This window comes from Ruditapes philippinarum, unplaced genomic scaffold (assembly GCF_026571515.1).
Source record: "Ruditapes philippinarum isolate M1 unplaced genomic scaffold, ASM2657151v2 ctg4765_1_1_1_1, whole genome shotgun sequence".
Lineage (NCBI taxonomy): Eukaryota > Metazoa > Mollusca > Bivalvia > Venerida > Veneridae > Ruditapes > Ruditapes philippinarum.
Window position 1 is genome coordinate 74,611 of NW_026858755.1, and position 17,716 is coordinate 92,326.

The window sequence follows — 17,716 nt, forward strand, 5'->3', positions numbered from 1 at the left end:
TGACGATGATATTTGTTTTAACCAAAATGCACAATAAAGTCACGGCCTTATTCTAACCACTTTGTGTTCTGTTATTTTATTCACAATTGACTATTTATAAAACAACTACGTTTTCTCCTGGGAAATATAACCATTTGTTTTAGAAGTGTTGCGCAGTTCCAGACGGTGCTATTTCTGCTATGCAAAGATATGTGTATGATGATCTTTGGTTCAACAGTTTTAATAGCTTAGAAATGCTGCTCTTGGTTCTACATTCATACGTATCTGCTAAATATGGTTTTGTTCATTTATATAAAGAACACTGGGAATGAACTGTTACACGAAGGCTAGAGTTCTTAATATGATAACTTGTTTAGAGTTCTTATGATAACTGTCACGGAGTCCCTGAAAAACGTTACGGATTTCCGTGGAAAACTTTTCTATATAATTGCAGAACTCACGTGAAAAATGGTAATTTTTACATTTAAATAGGGAGTTTGAGGTGCTAAATTAAACTTTGATAATAAAGCTTGCCCTACATGTTGTATTATGTTTCACAAACCCTTAAATTCCATTTTTCATACTTTACAAAATATCTGGTAGTTTTGAGTAAAATTTCCTAATTACTTGCTCTTCGTATATATTGACCTTTTCATTTGTGATCTTCTTCGTTGCTTTACTTAATTACCTAATTATAATGGAGAGTTGCAAACATAAAGCCCCGGCTATTGAATTTAAACCCGATTTTTCAAATGTCACGGAGTTCTTGTGATAACTCAAAATATGTCATCGGAGTTCTTATGATAACTCAATTTCAATAGACACGATGCGTTGGCTTCGGAGTTTTTTCGTGCCACCAATCTATTTAATATCCTTTAAAAAAATATTTGTAAGTAACCATCATCCAAGTACTTATAATAGTTATAATAGTGGGTCGAGTTATCTTTTGGACAGTTCTTTTATTTATGTGCATGGTCCGGTTTTTCACTCAATCGGGCATAGAGAACGATCGGTGCTGCGATAAACCCCGTTTAAAAAAAACAAAACAGAAAAAAAAGGTTTTCATTTGCGTCGCAACCACCATAAGAATTGGTTGCACATATTCTTCACATTTGCATTATCAATATAGGTTGATACATGTAGTAGTGAAATATTGTAAATTCAAGGGCCAACATTTTACAACTATCCGCTTATGGGAAAAGGATTTTTAAATGTTTTCATCAGAATTTGTATCATCATAAATTATTATAAAGAATTTTTTCGTATTGTTGTCTTTCTTTCATTTCATTACTTTGTTTTACATAACCATTTTATAAAGTTTCAACCAAACCTACGAATTCGTATCTGTTTAAGCATCTGTTTGCACATAAAAAGAACATAATTAAGGGGTAAAATAGGTAACTGATAGTTTAAATTAATTATGATTTTGAAAATAAAATACAGCATTGAAAAGCGACGGGTGCAAATGGCGACATTTCTCTTAAGTTAATCTTTGCATAAAGAGAAATAATAAAAAGTTAATAATACGTATAGCATGTAAATAAGCAAGGGGAAACATCTCATAAAGATCATTAGCATGCTGAGAAGATTACGTCTTTTCAAAATATTTAAGAGATATGTTAAAATGTTAAAAGCTGTATGAATCTTTTTATCAATTATGATATGACGTCATCGGCGTTTGAGACTTAACTTACCTTTTGTTGTAGCAGTTAGCATAATCAGAGCCTCATGCTGAATTGAAAAACATCTGTGATTTTTGTAATGCTTGTTATTTTTGAAAATGTATTTATGCCACGAATTTGTGTATTGGTAAGATGAAAAAAAAACTTGTTTAATTGACGTTTTATTGTCAAGTGTGATAGTTTTAGTGTCTCACTTTTTTTCTTGGCCGATCTGACTAGAGCGATAAATTGAACCCGAAAAGGAATTGTTTTATACCCGGCGGCCATCTATCAAACAAAAACATTCCTAATAGATATCGGTAAAGATTTGTTGGAAATACTATACGTGTTGTTAGATTTGGTAAAAAACCTAATTGATATGCATCTATTAGCGGCGTTACACATAATTACTCTTGGAATGAGGCTCGTTAATAAGGAAATAAGGAAAAACGTTCTTAAATTAAAGAAACGCTACTAACGGATAACATTGTATCAAACAATATTAATCTATTTTATAATGCTAATTATGAAAGGTAAATAATTCAAAATGCAATATTATTGTAATAATTATTGTAAAATTTAAATTGTATTGTCTGTTGTTAATATCTCTCCGTTGTTTGTCTTATTATTGTTTAATAATAATAATAATAATAATAAATATAGAAACTGGTTGAGTGATTCTTGAAACAAAACCATTCGACTGCATAATATAAATTCAGATGTATATACACTTGTTTGTCAAATAAGTCGTACTGTGTTCACGTTTCGTAAACGTCGTCTGCAAATTGATTAATCCTCACGAGGACCTATGTACTATACAGACATCATCAGGTACATACAAATGTGGAAGTACAAGTTGTGGTTTAGATAGAACGGAGAGAAAGTTACCTTTTGACGTTCTGAAATTACAGAAGCATTTCTTAGTTTAAACTAATTTATCGTTTTAGCTCGACTGCGAAACAAGCTCTTGCAACTGATAATTACCACGTTCGAGTCCGCTTCCTGGAAATAACAAATGCTGGTGCCATATGATGAAACATTGTCGTGACCCGAATAAGACTCGAACCTATGTTTAGATACAGGCACCTTAACCACTAGGTAACCGCTCCCCACTCATCTCTTAAGATTACTCATTACAAACTAGAGGATGCTTTTGTAAAAAAGCGCATGTCTCCCCCACTGCTGAGAATAACTGTGAATGGAAACAGGAATGGAAATGGAGATAAGATAATGTAAATACCCGGTAGTCACTTCAATGAAGGCTGTCTATGGATGGTTTCTATTGTTAAGGTTGTATGAGAAGATGCTTCCTAAACTGTTTGTTTTTAACCAGGTATTCAATTTTGAAAATCCTGGTTATTCAATCAGCGTATGGCAGGCGGGCGTCAAACGAAATTGCACTTGATGGTCATATCATATATAGTTTCACAAATGAAATTAAATGAAATTGTGTCTGCTCCATAATTCTTCAAACCTTTAAAGGATTTTGATGATACTTGAAACAAACGTTCATATTGTCAGATTTTTTTACACTATTGAAAGACAACTCAAATTACAATGTTTGTAAAATCATGATAACTGTAGTGTGTTGGGATGACTCCACTCGTTTTCACAATGAAGCCTCTCTGGTAGATACTTGAAACAAAAATTCACCACATCCAGAGAACGTGTAGAGTACATGTTTCGTATGGCTGGTTCCAAGGTCAAGGTCTACTTGACACTTGAATGTCATATCATCAGCAAACAAAACAATGCGTGTAATACACCTTGCTGTGACCATGTAGCATTGAACGCGCAGCGGGGAAGAAATGACCGCATAAGGGTGGAAAGATCAAAAAAGAACAGAGTATATAAAACCAGACAACTGATATATCACTGATATATCAATAATAGTTAAATGTCCTCACTGATAAGAACTCTAGTTATCATCCGGAAATGAGAAAATGACCAATGGTCACTGTGACCTTAACCTTTGACCTACTGACCCCATAAACAAGAGGGATCATCTGCTCAATAAGACCAATCATCCTATGAAGTTTGAGGGTTGTAGGTCTAAAGGAACTCTAGTTATCATCCGGAAAGGAGAAATTAACCAACGGTCGCTGTGACCTTGACCTTTGACCTACTGACCATTAAAACAATAGGGATCATTTGATTAATAAGACCAATCATCCTATGAAGTTTGAGGGTTGTAGGTCAAAAGGAACTCTAGTTATCATCCGGAAATGAGAAATTGACCAACGGTCACTGTGACCTTGACCTTTGACCTACTGACCCCAAAAACAATAGGGATCATCTGCTCTATAAGACCAATCATCCTATGAAGTTTGAGGGCTGTAGGTCAAAAGGAACTCTAGTTATCATCCGGAAACGAGAAATTGACCAACGGTCACTGTGACCTTGACCTTTGAACTACTGACCCCAAAAACAATAGGGATCATCTGCTCAATAAGACCAATCATCCTATGAAGTTTGAGGTCTGTAGGTCTAATGGAACTCTAGTTATCGTCCGGAAACGAAGAATGGACGGACGGACTGACGGACGGACGGACTGACGGACGGACAGGGCAAAAACAATATGTCTCCCCCCGAGGTGGGGGAGACATAATAAACATTACGATACCTGATATTGTCTGAATAGGGTCGGATTCAAGTAAATGACATAATGTAATTTTGCATCAATATACATTGTCTTTGCGAAGGGAACCTTATAATCAAAAGTTATAATAAAAAAACATATTGCTGTATGATTTTATTCTTTTAATTTCAAAATTCGTTTCACATTCGAGTTAATTACGTTATCGTTTTGACATTCCATATTGACTGAGCTCAAAAGAATAGTCGTGAATCATGTATTCAAAAACACCATGCACACAATATATTATACAGTTTTATACTTCTGATTAGGTCTTTATTCGACAGTGCTTGAATTAAAATCAAAACGTCTACTTTTTATGTAGAACAATATTATGAATATGAAAATTGCTTATTACAGTAAAGAGTGAAATAATAATGATGTTCTCTTTTTTCAGCCTTGATATATTTATGTCCTGCTTTTCCGTTTTGGTTTACATTTGGCTTTGCATGCCTTAACGCTTTTAAAATTATTCCCGTTCGATTTACATCCACCCCATATGAACCCCTTGCACTCGTTTGTTGTACCGTCAAAGTAGAATCTCTGGACAGCCCTTTTGCACGGACCTGCTGTCTTTGGCAGTGTACAAACGTGTGACTTACAAGCCATATTGCACGCTTTCATGGTAGCAAAATTATTTTCATTTGGCTGACATCCACCCCATATAAAACCTTGACACTTCCCTTTCTTTGTGTCATAGTAAAATCTTGGCATTGCTGCCTTACATAGCCCAATTTTCTTTTCCACTGAGCATGCCCGACAAAAGGTATTACCGCATGCGTTTTCACAGTCCTTTTTAGAACGGAAACGGTTTTCGTTGCCTTTGCAACCACTATAGGAGAATTGTTTGCATAGACAATCGTAAGTGTCATAATACCATCTTTTGGCTTTCGTTTTGCATGAACCTCTTTTACGTGGCAGAAGGCATATATTTCCGCAAACTTCATTGCAGTGTTCTTCACTCATGAAATTATTTCCATTCGGGTTACAACCTCCCCAGGTAAATTTTTCACACTGACCGTTTTTGATGTTATAGAAGTATCTTTGAAAACTTGCTTCACAAGGGCCAATGTCCTTGGGCTCTGTACATACTGAAAATAGGTTATGTAAATGCCCTGTTATTATTGTTTTTTTAATGCAACATTAGAATCTTAAACAATATCCTCTAATCAAGTTGTCTAAAGCTTTCTTTTTTTCATTTTACAAATGTTCCAATATACATAGGTGTAGTGTATCTTCACTCTTTATAACAAACAGTTGACATTGTTTTTAATTTAAACGGATCAAAAGTTTAATACCACTACTCAAATCAGAATTACCTTTTGAGTCCTGAGACAAATCCCCATTTATACAGCATTTTCCACTTGAATTTCCATTATCTATATCATCTAGCAAGCATGTTGTTCCATTTGTACACGAAGACACTACTTCTGTACTACAATTCCCATTGTATCCATTACTGCACACTAAAAGAATGAAAAATATTGAAGTTTTTTGATCACCGAACGCTAGGAATGGTAAAAAAGACTTTCAGTAATATGGAATAGCAAAAAAGGAATGCTATTTTACAGAAACGGAGCCTCCACAACATCTAGTCACACAAGACAACAGCAGAGCACTTAAACACAAAAACGGCACACATCAGAGATAATTCAAACGACGAGGCTAAAAGTAGCAAATCACTTGTACATGATAACTAAATCATGAAGGAAAATGCATGACGTTTCCTTGTATTGATTCTGTTGTCAGCAGTGTTTGAGACTAAACTGCACCCCTATTGTGGCTGAAGGGATTTCTTTTTAGCGTTCACGGACCACAATTGCAGCCACTGTTTATCCCTTCGTAATCGTAAGAGGAAACTAAATGGGTTCGCATAACTGGAGGCTCATGGTGGTTTTGGTCTCTGTTGTTGCGTTCAGTTTATAACACCTGAGGTTAGCCAAAATCATCTGTCCTGTTTCCTAAAGTGTTGTGATGCGCCGTAAAAACAAGCAAAACAAACAAAAGTCTAAACTTACCGTTCGACGCAGCAGTATGTATATTTACAGCCAGCAGTAAAATCATAGCCAACACATGCTTCATGCTAAATACAAAAATATACAGGCTACATTACTAAGTTTCAATACTATTTAATTTTTGTCACTTACGTAATAAACGTCTGTTTAGATCACATATTTCGATCGATTTTGTTCATATTCATTTTCATTTATCTTTGTAAATAGTCATATTCATATTAAAATAATTGACAAAAAAGATATGGCACTCCTAATTTAGAATTAGAAATAGGAACGGTTTATATATTTTACAAATTATCATTGCAGTTTGCACCACTTTTCAGGAACTCCAGTATCAAGTATAAAACTTGTTTACACCTTGTTTAAAACTAATATTTTTTCAAACATTGAATATTGTTACTCTATATTCTAATAGAAATCATTGTCGGATTATATCCTATCAATTTTGCCCCGTATATCAATACCAAATGCATATCGTACCCCATACAGCCTGGTTCTAAGATATCTATTTCTAAACGCATATCTTTTTAAAGAGGTTATTATACATTGTTGATAGCAATATTGATTCTATCTGAAATTTCGCCTTGTTTAACTTGTGTTGTACTCGTCCAATAAAATTCAGTCATGTATTTACCTCATACTATTACATGTTTTGAGTAGATTGTGAAAACTATATTTTGATAATTTCACAGTGATATTATAACAATTGTAGTTCACAGAGGCCGAACTATATTTGAATAAGGATTAATATTTTATATCACAGGACTCCGTTGTAAGTAAATGTGCATTATTAAGGAAGAGTATAAATATTAGCATATATCTTTTTAAAAAATACAAAATCAATGAAGTTTTTACATAATGATTTTTCAACGTGTAACTATGACTTCATGATTTGGTGAAGTTATAAAGAAGAATGCATGACATTGTCCGGCAGTAAATACAGTTGAAATGATTACAAGTAAACACCACGAAAACATAACCTTTCAATAAAATATGTCTGTCTTGCATGTTTTATCATTCCTTCTTGTTTTTGTCATTTGTGACCAACAGTTTTCATATATTTTCACTCTAGGTTATGCCATGTATGAAAACATTGAATCTTATGTGTACGCTGTAAAGTTTTGTTGTTATTTTTTTTCTAAAAATTTCTCCACCCACTTGGCTCAATAGGGAGTGCATTGGGGTAGTAATCCATGGGTCATTAATTCGATCCTCGGGCGAGACAAAATTTCTTCGTAACTGCTGCTTTTCTAACATTGAGTCTAATGGTCTATTGTCTATCAACACTGAGTCAGGAACAACGTGGGTTAAGTTGTCTGTCGTGTTAGTTATCCAGGAAAGCCGAATAGACAAAGCAAGCATTTATATAGGGTGAAAAGCAGAAAAACTAACACAGTACCTAAAAAAATTTAAGCCTATATGAGTCGGCTAGCTCAGTGAGGGTTACATCGCAAACAAATAGCATTCATGTAACAAGTCAAACGTCTTTAGATATAACACTGCGTAAAAACCTTTATCAGTGCTCGCCAATTTTTTTAAGCCAATTACCGACGAGGATTTTTCAAATTTTCAGGTTACAAATCTTAATAGAACAGATTTTATATAAACTGGACGTTTTATATTATAAAACGCAAGTGGGCGGAGCACTAAACCGGTTAGAGTGCATATTGGATGTTCTTCGTAAATAAGAAAGCTACAGTCGCTTCGCAAGCTCCGCTCCTTTTTAGCTTTCTTATTTACGAAGAACACCCAATATGCACTCTAACCTATACTTGATTAAAAAAGTTATGATTTTTAACTATTTTAGCAAGGTACATTATCCAAATTGTCAAACAAATTTCGACTGTATATAGTCTTACATGCATAGTTATTTTCGAAATTAAATGACATTAATTAACAATTTTATCAGTCCTGTTATAAAGATAATTAAATAAAATCAATCTTACTGGCACCGAATATATAACTATATACCAACGTTTTATGCGTACGTAATATATTGTAACGAAAAATCATTTAATAGGATAAAGGACCAAACGTAAAAAACACGTACAAATGTAAAATAAGAAATATTTTTTAGCAGAGTAATACGTTAAAAGTATAGTCAAAATATTTCTTTGAAGAATTGTTATTCAAAATAAAAACTTACGTTTTAGAACCTGACAATGTAATCAATTAACCAAAATGACACGGAATTGTTTTCTTGAATTTCAAAAAAGTCCGTTTAAAAGATATAATTTATTATCAATGTACGTTTTAAAACATTCAATTAAAATATGATACATTTGATTGGCTAAAATCACGTTGTTCATATTATTTTATATACATATACTGTATATTAAAAGTTAATGAAAGGACATGGAGATAATGATCAAAGCTCCAGGGGTAAATTAGCTGAAATAAATATATACGTCTACGTATGTACGTAAGTTATTACTCACTTATACATATATATTGACCTTTTGCCCACAAGTGTACTTTCATATGTTATTGATTCTGTTCGTACTTTAATAAATCATGCATATGCGATTCTAAACAGTGCATAAGTAAGGAAAGAAAGTAGACGGCAATTTGTTTTTCTTTATTTACTACGTCAACTACTTTTGACATGCGATAACCTTTAATAATCGGTTAGGACGCCTCTAAATACGAGTATATCTTATATTTTGTCAATTAAATCACATATTATACATATATCTACAGTCACAATAAGGACATATTACTATCATATTTTACTTTGTTTCTTGTACGTTAATGTTTGTCAATTTTGTTATTTAAATATATATCTTATCTCACCAGGACATATGATGTTTCACTTGTGAAATTAAACACCTTTTTATTAGTATCATCCATTTTTATTACGTCATTTTGTGATGTCATCCAAGAAAAGGAACTTTTTAATATGCGTACAACACAATATTAAAGTTGACCCCACCCCTCTATATGTTTTGTGGTCAATTTAATTCTATTGGTACTTAGTTGATTGGGTTGTTTTTTTTTAATATCAAAAGTTCGGTTTTTTGTTGTTGTTGTTTTTTTTTTTTTTTTTTTTTTTTTTTTTTTGGGGGGGGGGGATAGGGGTCAAGCTAACTGTTGGCTAACGCAATGTCGAGTGTATTTTTTCGTATGTAAAATACGTTTTAAAATATATAGTTTTCGAATGTAATATCACCTAAAACACGGTGTATATTCTGTAAAGCAGGTGTAGGAAAATAAAACAGTAATTGCACAAGAATAACGAAAATTATTGCAAACTCGCCTACAAAACTGAATCATGATTGTCTTAATTAAATAAATTTAATATACATGTACTTTCACAGAAAAAAAGAGTTTTAAGGAATGTCCTGCAATTTAATATATTTTGCGTTCCATTTTCATTGATATGTCTTCAGAACATAAATAAAAAATCACCATTTATCTGAATGAAAATAAAAAACTGAGTAAATTAATTTTTAAAAAATACCCTAAAGAAATTGATGTCAAAAGATGACAAATATTCATGAAGTTTAACACGAGAGCTCAGATTCTCTCAAGGCATTAATAGTACGTTACTGACTAAATAAAGAATAACAACATCTTCAGTTGTTTAATGTATATATATTACATTTACACAGACATTCAAGGTTCCTTTTACTATATTTAAGTTATCAAACGTATGTCCATGTATCTTTATTTACTATTCTTTCATCGCTTTCTACAAGCTCTCCGACATTGTCTAAGGGATTTGAAGTTATTTCCGTTTGGATCACAACCACCCCATAAGAACGCATGGCATTCCCCTGTCGAGGCGTTAAAATAATATCGCTCAATGGCTGCTTCGCAAGGACCGATTTTAACTGGGAGAGAGCAAACAAAATTTTTGCAAACACTTTTACATGCTTTCATTTTGATAAAATTGTTTCCATTGGATTGACAACCACCCCACAGGAATGGTTGACATTTATTCTTCAAAGGATTGTAGAAAAACCGGCGTTCCTTAGTTCCATGATCGTCACATGATTCGGTCTGTTTTGGTACTGAGCATACTGGGCAAGAAACATTTCCACAAGAACTTTTGCAATCGTCTTCTGTAAGAAATCGATTCATATTACCGCCACACCCACTGTATTTAAATATTTTATAATTGCAATCAACAGCATCAAAATACCAAAGGTCTAATTCAGTCATGCAGTTTCCTTTCTCTGGAGGAAGGTTGCAGACAGGGCATTGAATTTCACCACAAATATTTTCACATTCTTCTTTGGTCTCGTATCTGTTTTCGTTACCACCACAACCGCCATAAACAAACTGTTCACATCTACATGTTTGAATGTTGAAAAAGTAAGGTTTAAAATTACCATTACAAAGTCCGTGGTTTCCTGGTTTATTGCAAAAAGGACAAGTTGTATTTGAACATGAAGTTTCACACTGCTGAATGTTCATAAAGTTGTTGCTATTCCCACCACATCCGCTATAATTAAACTGTTTGCATTTGCAATCTAAATGATCAAAATAAAATCTTGACATAACAGCTTGACATGGACCTGTTTCCTTTGGCAAAAGACAATTTACTTCAACAACTGGTGCATCACATTTGTTAAATCCATCACATGTTTGAAAACAATCTTCGCGAGTCTTAAAATTGTTACTATTTCCACCGCTGCCTCCCCAAATAAACTTTTCACAGTTGCAGGTTTCAGTGTTATAAAAATATCTTGGTATATTGTCATCAAACGTTCCAGGGTTGGCTGGTTGATCGCAAAATACATGTGCATTGCATTCATTATTACTGCAATGTTTCTCACAGTTTGCAAGTGTACTGAATCGGTTTGCATTTCCCGCGCAGCCCCCGTATATAAACTTTTCGCATCGGCACGTTTCAGTATCATATCCATAGCTAGGTGTATGGGTTGAGCATACAACAGTCCCAATGGGATTGAAGGGTAAGTTGCAAATGTTTGTTTCCTTATTGCAATCGTAGCAACCACAGTTAATTTCACACCACTCTTTTGTGAGGAAATTGTTAGCGCTTCCGCACCCATTCCACTTAAAGGGCTCACATTCACATGACGTCCTGTTAAAGTACCATCTATCTAGATTCCAATCTGTCTTGCAATCATCAACACTACTTTGTGCTAATTCACACACAGAATTAGAATACATTGGGTTTTCGCACGACGCTTGACAATATGCAAGGTTAAAGAAATTATTGTCGTTTGGTTCACAACCACCCCAATCGAATTCTTCACATTTGCAAGTTGTTGTATTATAAAAATAGCGTGGTACTGAATCTTGGCATGGACCGAATTTAACTGGTAATACACAAACTGTAAAAAAAAAACACTTAAGTGATGTCATAATCAATTGAATACAGGTTACATGTTTACTTCACAAAACTTTTGTCTGTATTTTGAATTCATTTGAATGAAAAAAAAAAATTAAAACAAAACTTTAACGATCCTAGTAGATGTTTCTCATAGTAAAAGACACATTTAGCTTAAACGTGCTGATATAGTTTTCCCAAAAGATGTTATTTTGTGTGTCCTGTCACATTTCAAAAATGTTACTAAATGGCCACATAGCTGAGTCATCTGTCGCTTTAAATTTTGATATATTTATGACAAATTATTTCACATTCAGCACTACATTTGTTCAGATAATAAGCATCTTTTAAATCCTTTTCCTCATCCTGTAAAGTGAAACATTTATTTATTTCTATGGCCAAATGTGCCTTTGACATCTTCTAGCAAATATTAAATTCATTTTCATGTCTATTGAAACTTGCTTACCTTCAATCGGTTTTGGCTTATCAATGCAACATTTCCCAGCAGCGTCAGGATGATCTTTTTTGAACATGCATGTCGTGTCATTTGGACAACTTAAGCCAGCAATTGTTCCACATGACCCGTTCCTGCCATTGGGGCATGTCTCTTTTTATATTAAAAAAATAATTATGTAAGTAATGTTATTATAAACGAGGGCATTCAGGCTTTTTTAAACACATTTTTTACGTATTAACCAAGATATTTACATCAAGTATTTAAAATCTAGGATACTTTAAGATTGTATTCATTCTAAGTATGTTTAGCAAATAGGAAGTGTGGTTTATATCAGTACAATCAATCAAGTTCAATTTGAAACGATTGACATGTTTCACTCTTTTTTGTCTAATCTAACCTGTTCATAGGAGGTTAATATATGTGTATACTTGTTTACGACCGCAACATAAGCAAACGCATTTTAACCGGCACGAATTTGTCGCATTGAAGGTTCTATGGTTACCGCCTAATGAACACATCTGCTGATGTTTCCAAATGCATCATGGTTCAATGTTAGATTATGCTTATTCCAGAAGTGGACGGCAGCTTACACTTCCAAACCAAACCTATGCTATTACATTTGCAATTGTGTCGTTTTAGACGTTCTTAAAGCTTTCGTTTTCGTTTTTGTTCAATTTTCTTAAAATTAAAAAAACACTTCTACTGGTCTAGTCTCATATATCTTAATGTCAATTTGGTAAAACAATAACAAAAATCCAGCTTAACACTGGGCTCTGAATAGATTGTTGCTACTTAATATCGGTTCCTAACTCAGTAACACACGATAAGACCTCATTGCAATTCTGTGTGGATGATTTCATTATTTAAATTTACAGTAATGCAAAAGTACATAAAAATTCAACGCATCATGTTAATCTTTCATAACATTTGCCTATTACTTAAGAGTCAACAAATGGTCAAAACTAAAATAAAGTTATTTGATAGTGATAGCATTTGACAAGCATCATTTACGTAATAATGAATATTTTCGTGCTTGATTTATTACAATTTAACAATTCATTTTTAAAAGAACATAATGAATTCAACATAATGATGCATTATAAAAAAGAGCAATTTTGAATCATGAAACATCCGTAGGTGTGTTCAAGTGCCAAGACGTTTCTTTCAGTTACTAGGTTTACACTTAACCATCCCACTCACCTGGTAAGGGCGTCTCACATGTATGTTTACAACCATTGATACAACATTTTTGTGATCCTGGACACTCATTGTCAATTAAACATGCTAGCAAACAGATACCACCATCTTCTAGTTCAGGACATATTCCAGGTTTCTCTGAAATGTTTTGAATTAAATCTGCTTATTTTAAAAGATTACAAAGCTTACAGTATAAATTAAATGACAATAGTGAAACACATATTAATTTATTTCTTTACAGCGAATTTAGTATGAGAAGTCGTAATGCCAAGGTATACTTCAAGGTTCTTACTTTACATACGAACAGTTCACACAAAGATCCGGTGGCAAATCCGTGCCGTGTGGTCATGGTCTGCACTGTTCAGTAGTGATTTTGAACTTTTGGCTTACATAGTTTTATCCAGATTGAAAAATGTTACCACAATTAACGATTAAATGTTACTGGAGAAAATCCTTTTTACAATGAATCACACAAACTTAAAATTAACAATATCTTTGTACATGTGTATCTTAAAAAAGTAATCAAGCAAAACATATTTCCGAAGTTTCTCTGTTTTGTGTAGATGTTTCTCCGTCTGTGTGACAAGGGTTTTATTGGAACTGCTTTCCGTAAACGTTGCCCTTTAACACAACTCCTAGATGCATTAAGTACCTGGTCTACATATAGGGCAACACTCCCCTTCCGGTATAACATGGCCGTTCAAACAGCTAGGGCGTACGCATACTACCTGAGAACAATCTGGAAAAGATAGGATACTTGAAAAACAAACACACAAAACATTCAAATTAATTAAATCCATTAATAAAAAAATAATGTTTTTTGTTGTTTTTTTCTTTCATGAAGAGCGGAACGGTTAGTATTTTTTGTGTCTTTTGTGCCTCTCAAGTCCTTCAGGTAAAAAAAAAGTATCTTATTTATGTAAATACCTATTCTTTCCCTGGGTCAAAGAACATGATCCGTTTTCCTTGTGGACATATTTTTGCAAACCTATTGATCAAAGTTAATTTCAAATAAAACAAAAATAAAATTTTGAAATAAAAAATGAAATATGTTATGCACGACATAAGATTATTTTAAAAATTGTTTCAAATGCTGAAAAATACAAAAGCCTGACAGAGTAGAAAAAAACGTCCGTTAATCGTGCAGAATATATCAGTTTATTAAGAAAATACGTCAAAACTTATGATTCCGTTACCTAATACGGGCTTCTGGCATGTATGACCACAACCATTTGGACAGCACTTGTAATCGTCAATACAGTTACTGTCACTCGTGCAAAGCTCGACACATAATCCGAACGGTGGAGGTTCGGGACAAAGTCCAGGTTTACCTACACACATACATGAATAAAAAATGTAAATATGTCACGCATGTATCTGATTTCATAGGATTATTATAAAATTATTTTATCGGGGGCAATGTAAACAACAAAACTTCATTAATATTGTAGAGTAAATTTGATTAAATCTGCTTATATAACCTGCATCATAAATACTCACATACGTCAATGTGTTACAAAATAGTTAAAAAGAGTTTCTAATTCAAATATTTTTAAAATTATCATTTTCTATTTGTGCCATATTATAAACATTATCAAGTTAAAACGTAGATAGAGTTCCAAACACAATAATGACAATTATTTGTAACCACCATAACCGTTTTCCCCCCTCTCCGTTGCAAAGGGACTAGTAGAGGTGTGAATCTTCCCGAGTCACAGTTACACCTTAGTAAGTGCCTATTCCAAAAGTCCAAACAAAGATTAGCTAACTCATGAAAGTCTTCAACTTATAACACATATTGTGTTGGAAATATTAAAGATATCTCGTTTGTTTTTACAACAATCACCGCGGATTAAATAACAGGTGTATTGTTAATATACATATCTAACGTACTTACTTATTTCACCATGTTCATGTACTGCCACAACCTTCTTGCAAGGTACACCAAACAATATCAGCACAACTTGAAAGAGCAAACTGCACATGTGCATGTTAACTACATATGTTAACAATGCTTCAATTTGACTACAGATGATACCTCGTCTTTTTACCAATGTATCCATAGGTTTTTTTTATAGGATTAGCGACAATATGTTGCATGTATTATAAAAAATATAGTTATGTGACATTTCGTAAGTCATCAATGGATCGTATGTTATTATCCGTCATTTATGTCATCTGGTTAAGCTATGTTTGCATAAAAACTTGACATTTTGGCATGTGCGTGTTATACATTATTTTCGTTTTATACAGTTTATCTATTTCGGAAAAAAAGACATATCATTATTTTACGTCTAGCATCGTAACGTCAATGTTGGTAAATGACTCATTACAGTCTTTAAAAACTTATTCAGGATCATATGTCAACTTGTCCATCTCTTGTCAAAATTTAAATTAGAAAGTATCTTTACGAAAGTGCATTATTTTATTTGGTTGTTTCTAAGAAGAATTGCTCTACAGCGGTAAAGATTCCTGTGTATTGTAACTATGGTACAATAATGTTGTAAAAATGTAATTGCTTGTAGAAGGGACGCTTTGTAGATGTTGCATTGTAGTCTAACTAAAAGAATAGCACGCCCTAACGTCAATAAAACAATTAATTAAAAGCTAGTATAGGTGCATGTTTCCGTTTCTATTGCCAAGAAGAATACGAGAGTCACAGTGTCTTAATGAAGAGTTCGCCTGGTCGGAATGGAATCAGTATAATTAGGATTTTTTAGCACAACGAACGCACGTCATATTCACCAAGAACTTGATGTCCCAGCTATAACGTTATTCAATTGTACCTATTCAATACCTCACAGGTGTTTTATCTATTAAATACCTGACAAGTGTTTTATCAAATTGCTTCTCTTATTTTTTTATATTCACCGTTTAAATAGTCATCACATATTTATTGTTCTACGTCAGCACGTACACTCATGAATAAATCATGTGAATAATACAAAATATAAGACAGTAACATGTAAAACTTAAATAACAATTGTCAACAAGTTAATTGCCTATATGTGTGTCGCCAAGGTTAATCTCACGAAATCATAAATAACGACTTAGTGACATTTGTACAGTAACATGCTGATGTATTTCTATGAATCAATATTACCTTCAATATGTGTAATAGTTCCAACACCCTCCCAAGATATACACCTCTATATCATAACAGAAAAACTTTCTATTTTTTGTTGATGGAATGAGTATAATGAGAATAACTCTGTTATCACCACCTTCAACAACCTGGCTCTCATCAGAGAATATAACATTTTTCCACTGACTGTCTCTAAATAGTTAACCACCGTTTCTGTAAACACCATGACAACCTCTTTTTCATATTTTAAACTGTTACCACCAATGTCTTCTTTAAAAATCTCCTTTTTACTCTGTGTTTGTGTTAATGACGCTGTCCAGACGACAGATTGTCCTCTTGGATACTTGATTCAAAGCACTTTCATTAAATTTACATGTATTTTCACATAATGTGTTTCTCCTGTTCTTTTTTGCAAGTCTTTCTAAATCACGATAACCCCTCCCAGTAAGTAATGCAGGTCTGCCAGAAACCAAATGATTTATTTTTTATAAAATATTAAATACCATACTATAAGGTATATCCAATGTCTCTATTATTTTACAAGGTCTAAATCCTTTTTTAAATGCAAATCTACCATAATGTTCTTCTTATCAGGTGACAATTCTTGACCTTTCCTTCCAATTACTTGTTAACATAGAAATTATAATACATGTCATTGATGACATCATAAATGACATCACACCTAAAAGCATGTCTGTGCTATTAATATATACCTGTAGTATTTACGTCAACATCGATTGGCAGCATGTGATGTCAAAGAAACTTATCCTTCTGACATGCCCAATTAAATCCAATATGGCCGTCATTTTAGTCAATACTTATGGCATGTTACTGTAGCTTCACTTTCCTCTAGCAAAGTCGGCAAAGAGTATTCTTCATCTGATCAAAAGCATGTAAGCATCCCTATGTCAAATGAACAACAAAAACCTAGTGGCCGCTGTCCTTATTGGGGATATAGTGGTAGTTTGGTAGCTGACTGTATTTGACTGGACGGAAAATGAGGATTGCTTGCAGTAATGGATAAACACTGTAATTTGTTTACAATGTTTAATTAAAGCATACAGCCATAATCTTTCGTCAGTGTTTCGTTTTCAGAATTAGAATACCATTGACCTTTGTTTTTAGAATAACTGTTTTAATTACATATACAAACCTTTCTAGATATTTTGCACATTTATCCCAAAATCTATAGTCCATTAAATCGATGGGTTTTACGATAGGAAAAGTTATGCACGTGCTTTTGTCAAATTGTTGTTTTATTTTAGTACTCAGGATAAAAAAAACATTTGATGAAAAGTTTTATAGAAGTACGTTACATATACGCATACTAGTAATGGAAAGTTACTTGACTAAACTCTATAACATTCTTAATGACGAACAAATATGTC

At 33.2% G+C, this 17,716-nt stretch overlaps 2 protein-coding genes across 2 annotated transcripts; both read right to left on the reverse strand.

Annotated features, from left to right (window-relative positions):
• Positions 1 to 4,392: 4,392 nt before the first annotated feature.
• On the reverse strand, positions 4,393 to 6,468 carry LOC132754127 (carboxypeptidase inhibitor SmCI-like). Its single transcript, XM_060744720.1, has 3 exons — positions 6,294 to 6,468; positions 5,595 to 5,741; positions 4,393 to 5,366 (listed from the first exon to the last, which is right to left on the reverse strand). The coding sequence occupies exons 1-3, from the start codon at positions 6,355 to 6,357 to the stop codon at positions 4,684 to 4,686; spliced, it is 894 nt and encodes a 297-aa protein (XP_060600703.1). The 5' UTR covers positions 6,358 to 6,468; the 3' UTR covers positions 4,393 to 4,683.
• Positions 6,469 to 9,736: 3,268 nt separating this feature from the next.
• On the reverse strand, positions 9,737 to 15,055 carry LOC132754135 (papilin-like). The gene is made up of 5 exons (XM_060744728.1): positions 14,440 to 15,055; positions 13,896 to 13,982; positions 13,247 to 13,381; positions 12,056 to 12,196; positions 9,737 to 11,593 (listed from the first exon to the last, which is right to left on the reverse strand). The coding sequence occupies exons 1-5, from the start codon at positions 14,582 to 14,584 to the stop codon at positions 9,972 to 9,974; spliced, it is 2,130 nt and encodes a 709-aa protein (XP_060600711.1). The 5' UTR covers positions 14,585 to 15,055; the 3' UTR covers positions 9,737 to 9,971.
• Positions 15,056 to 17,716: the final 2,661 nt, after the last annotated feature.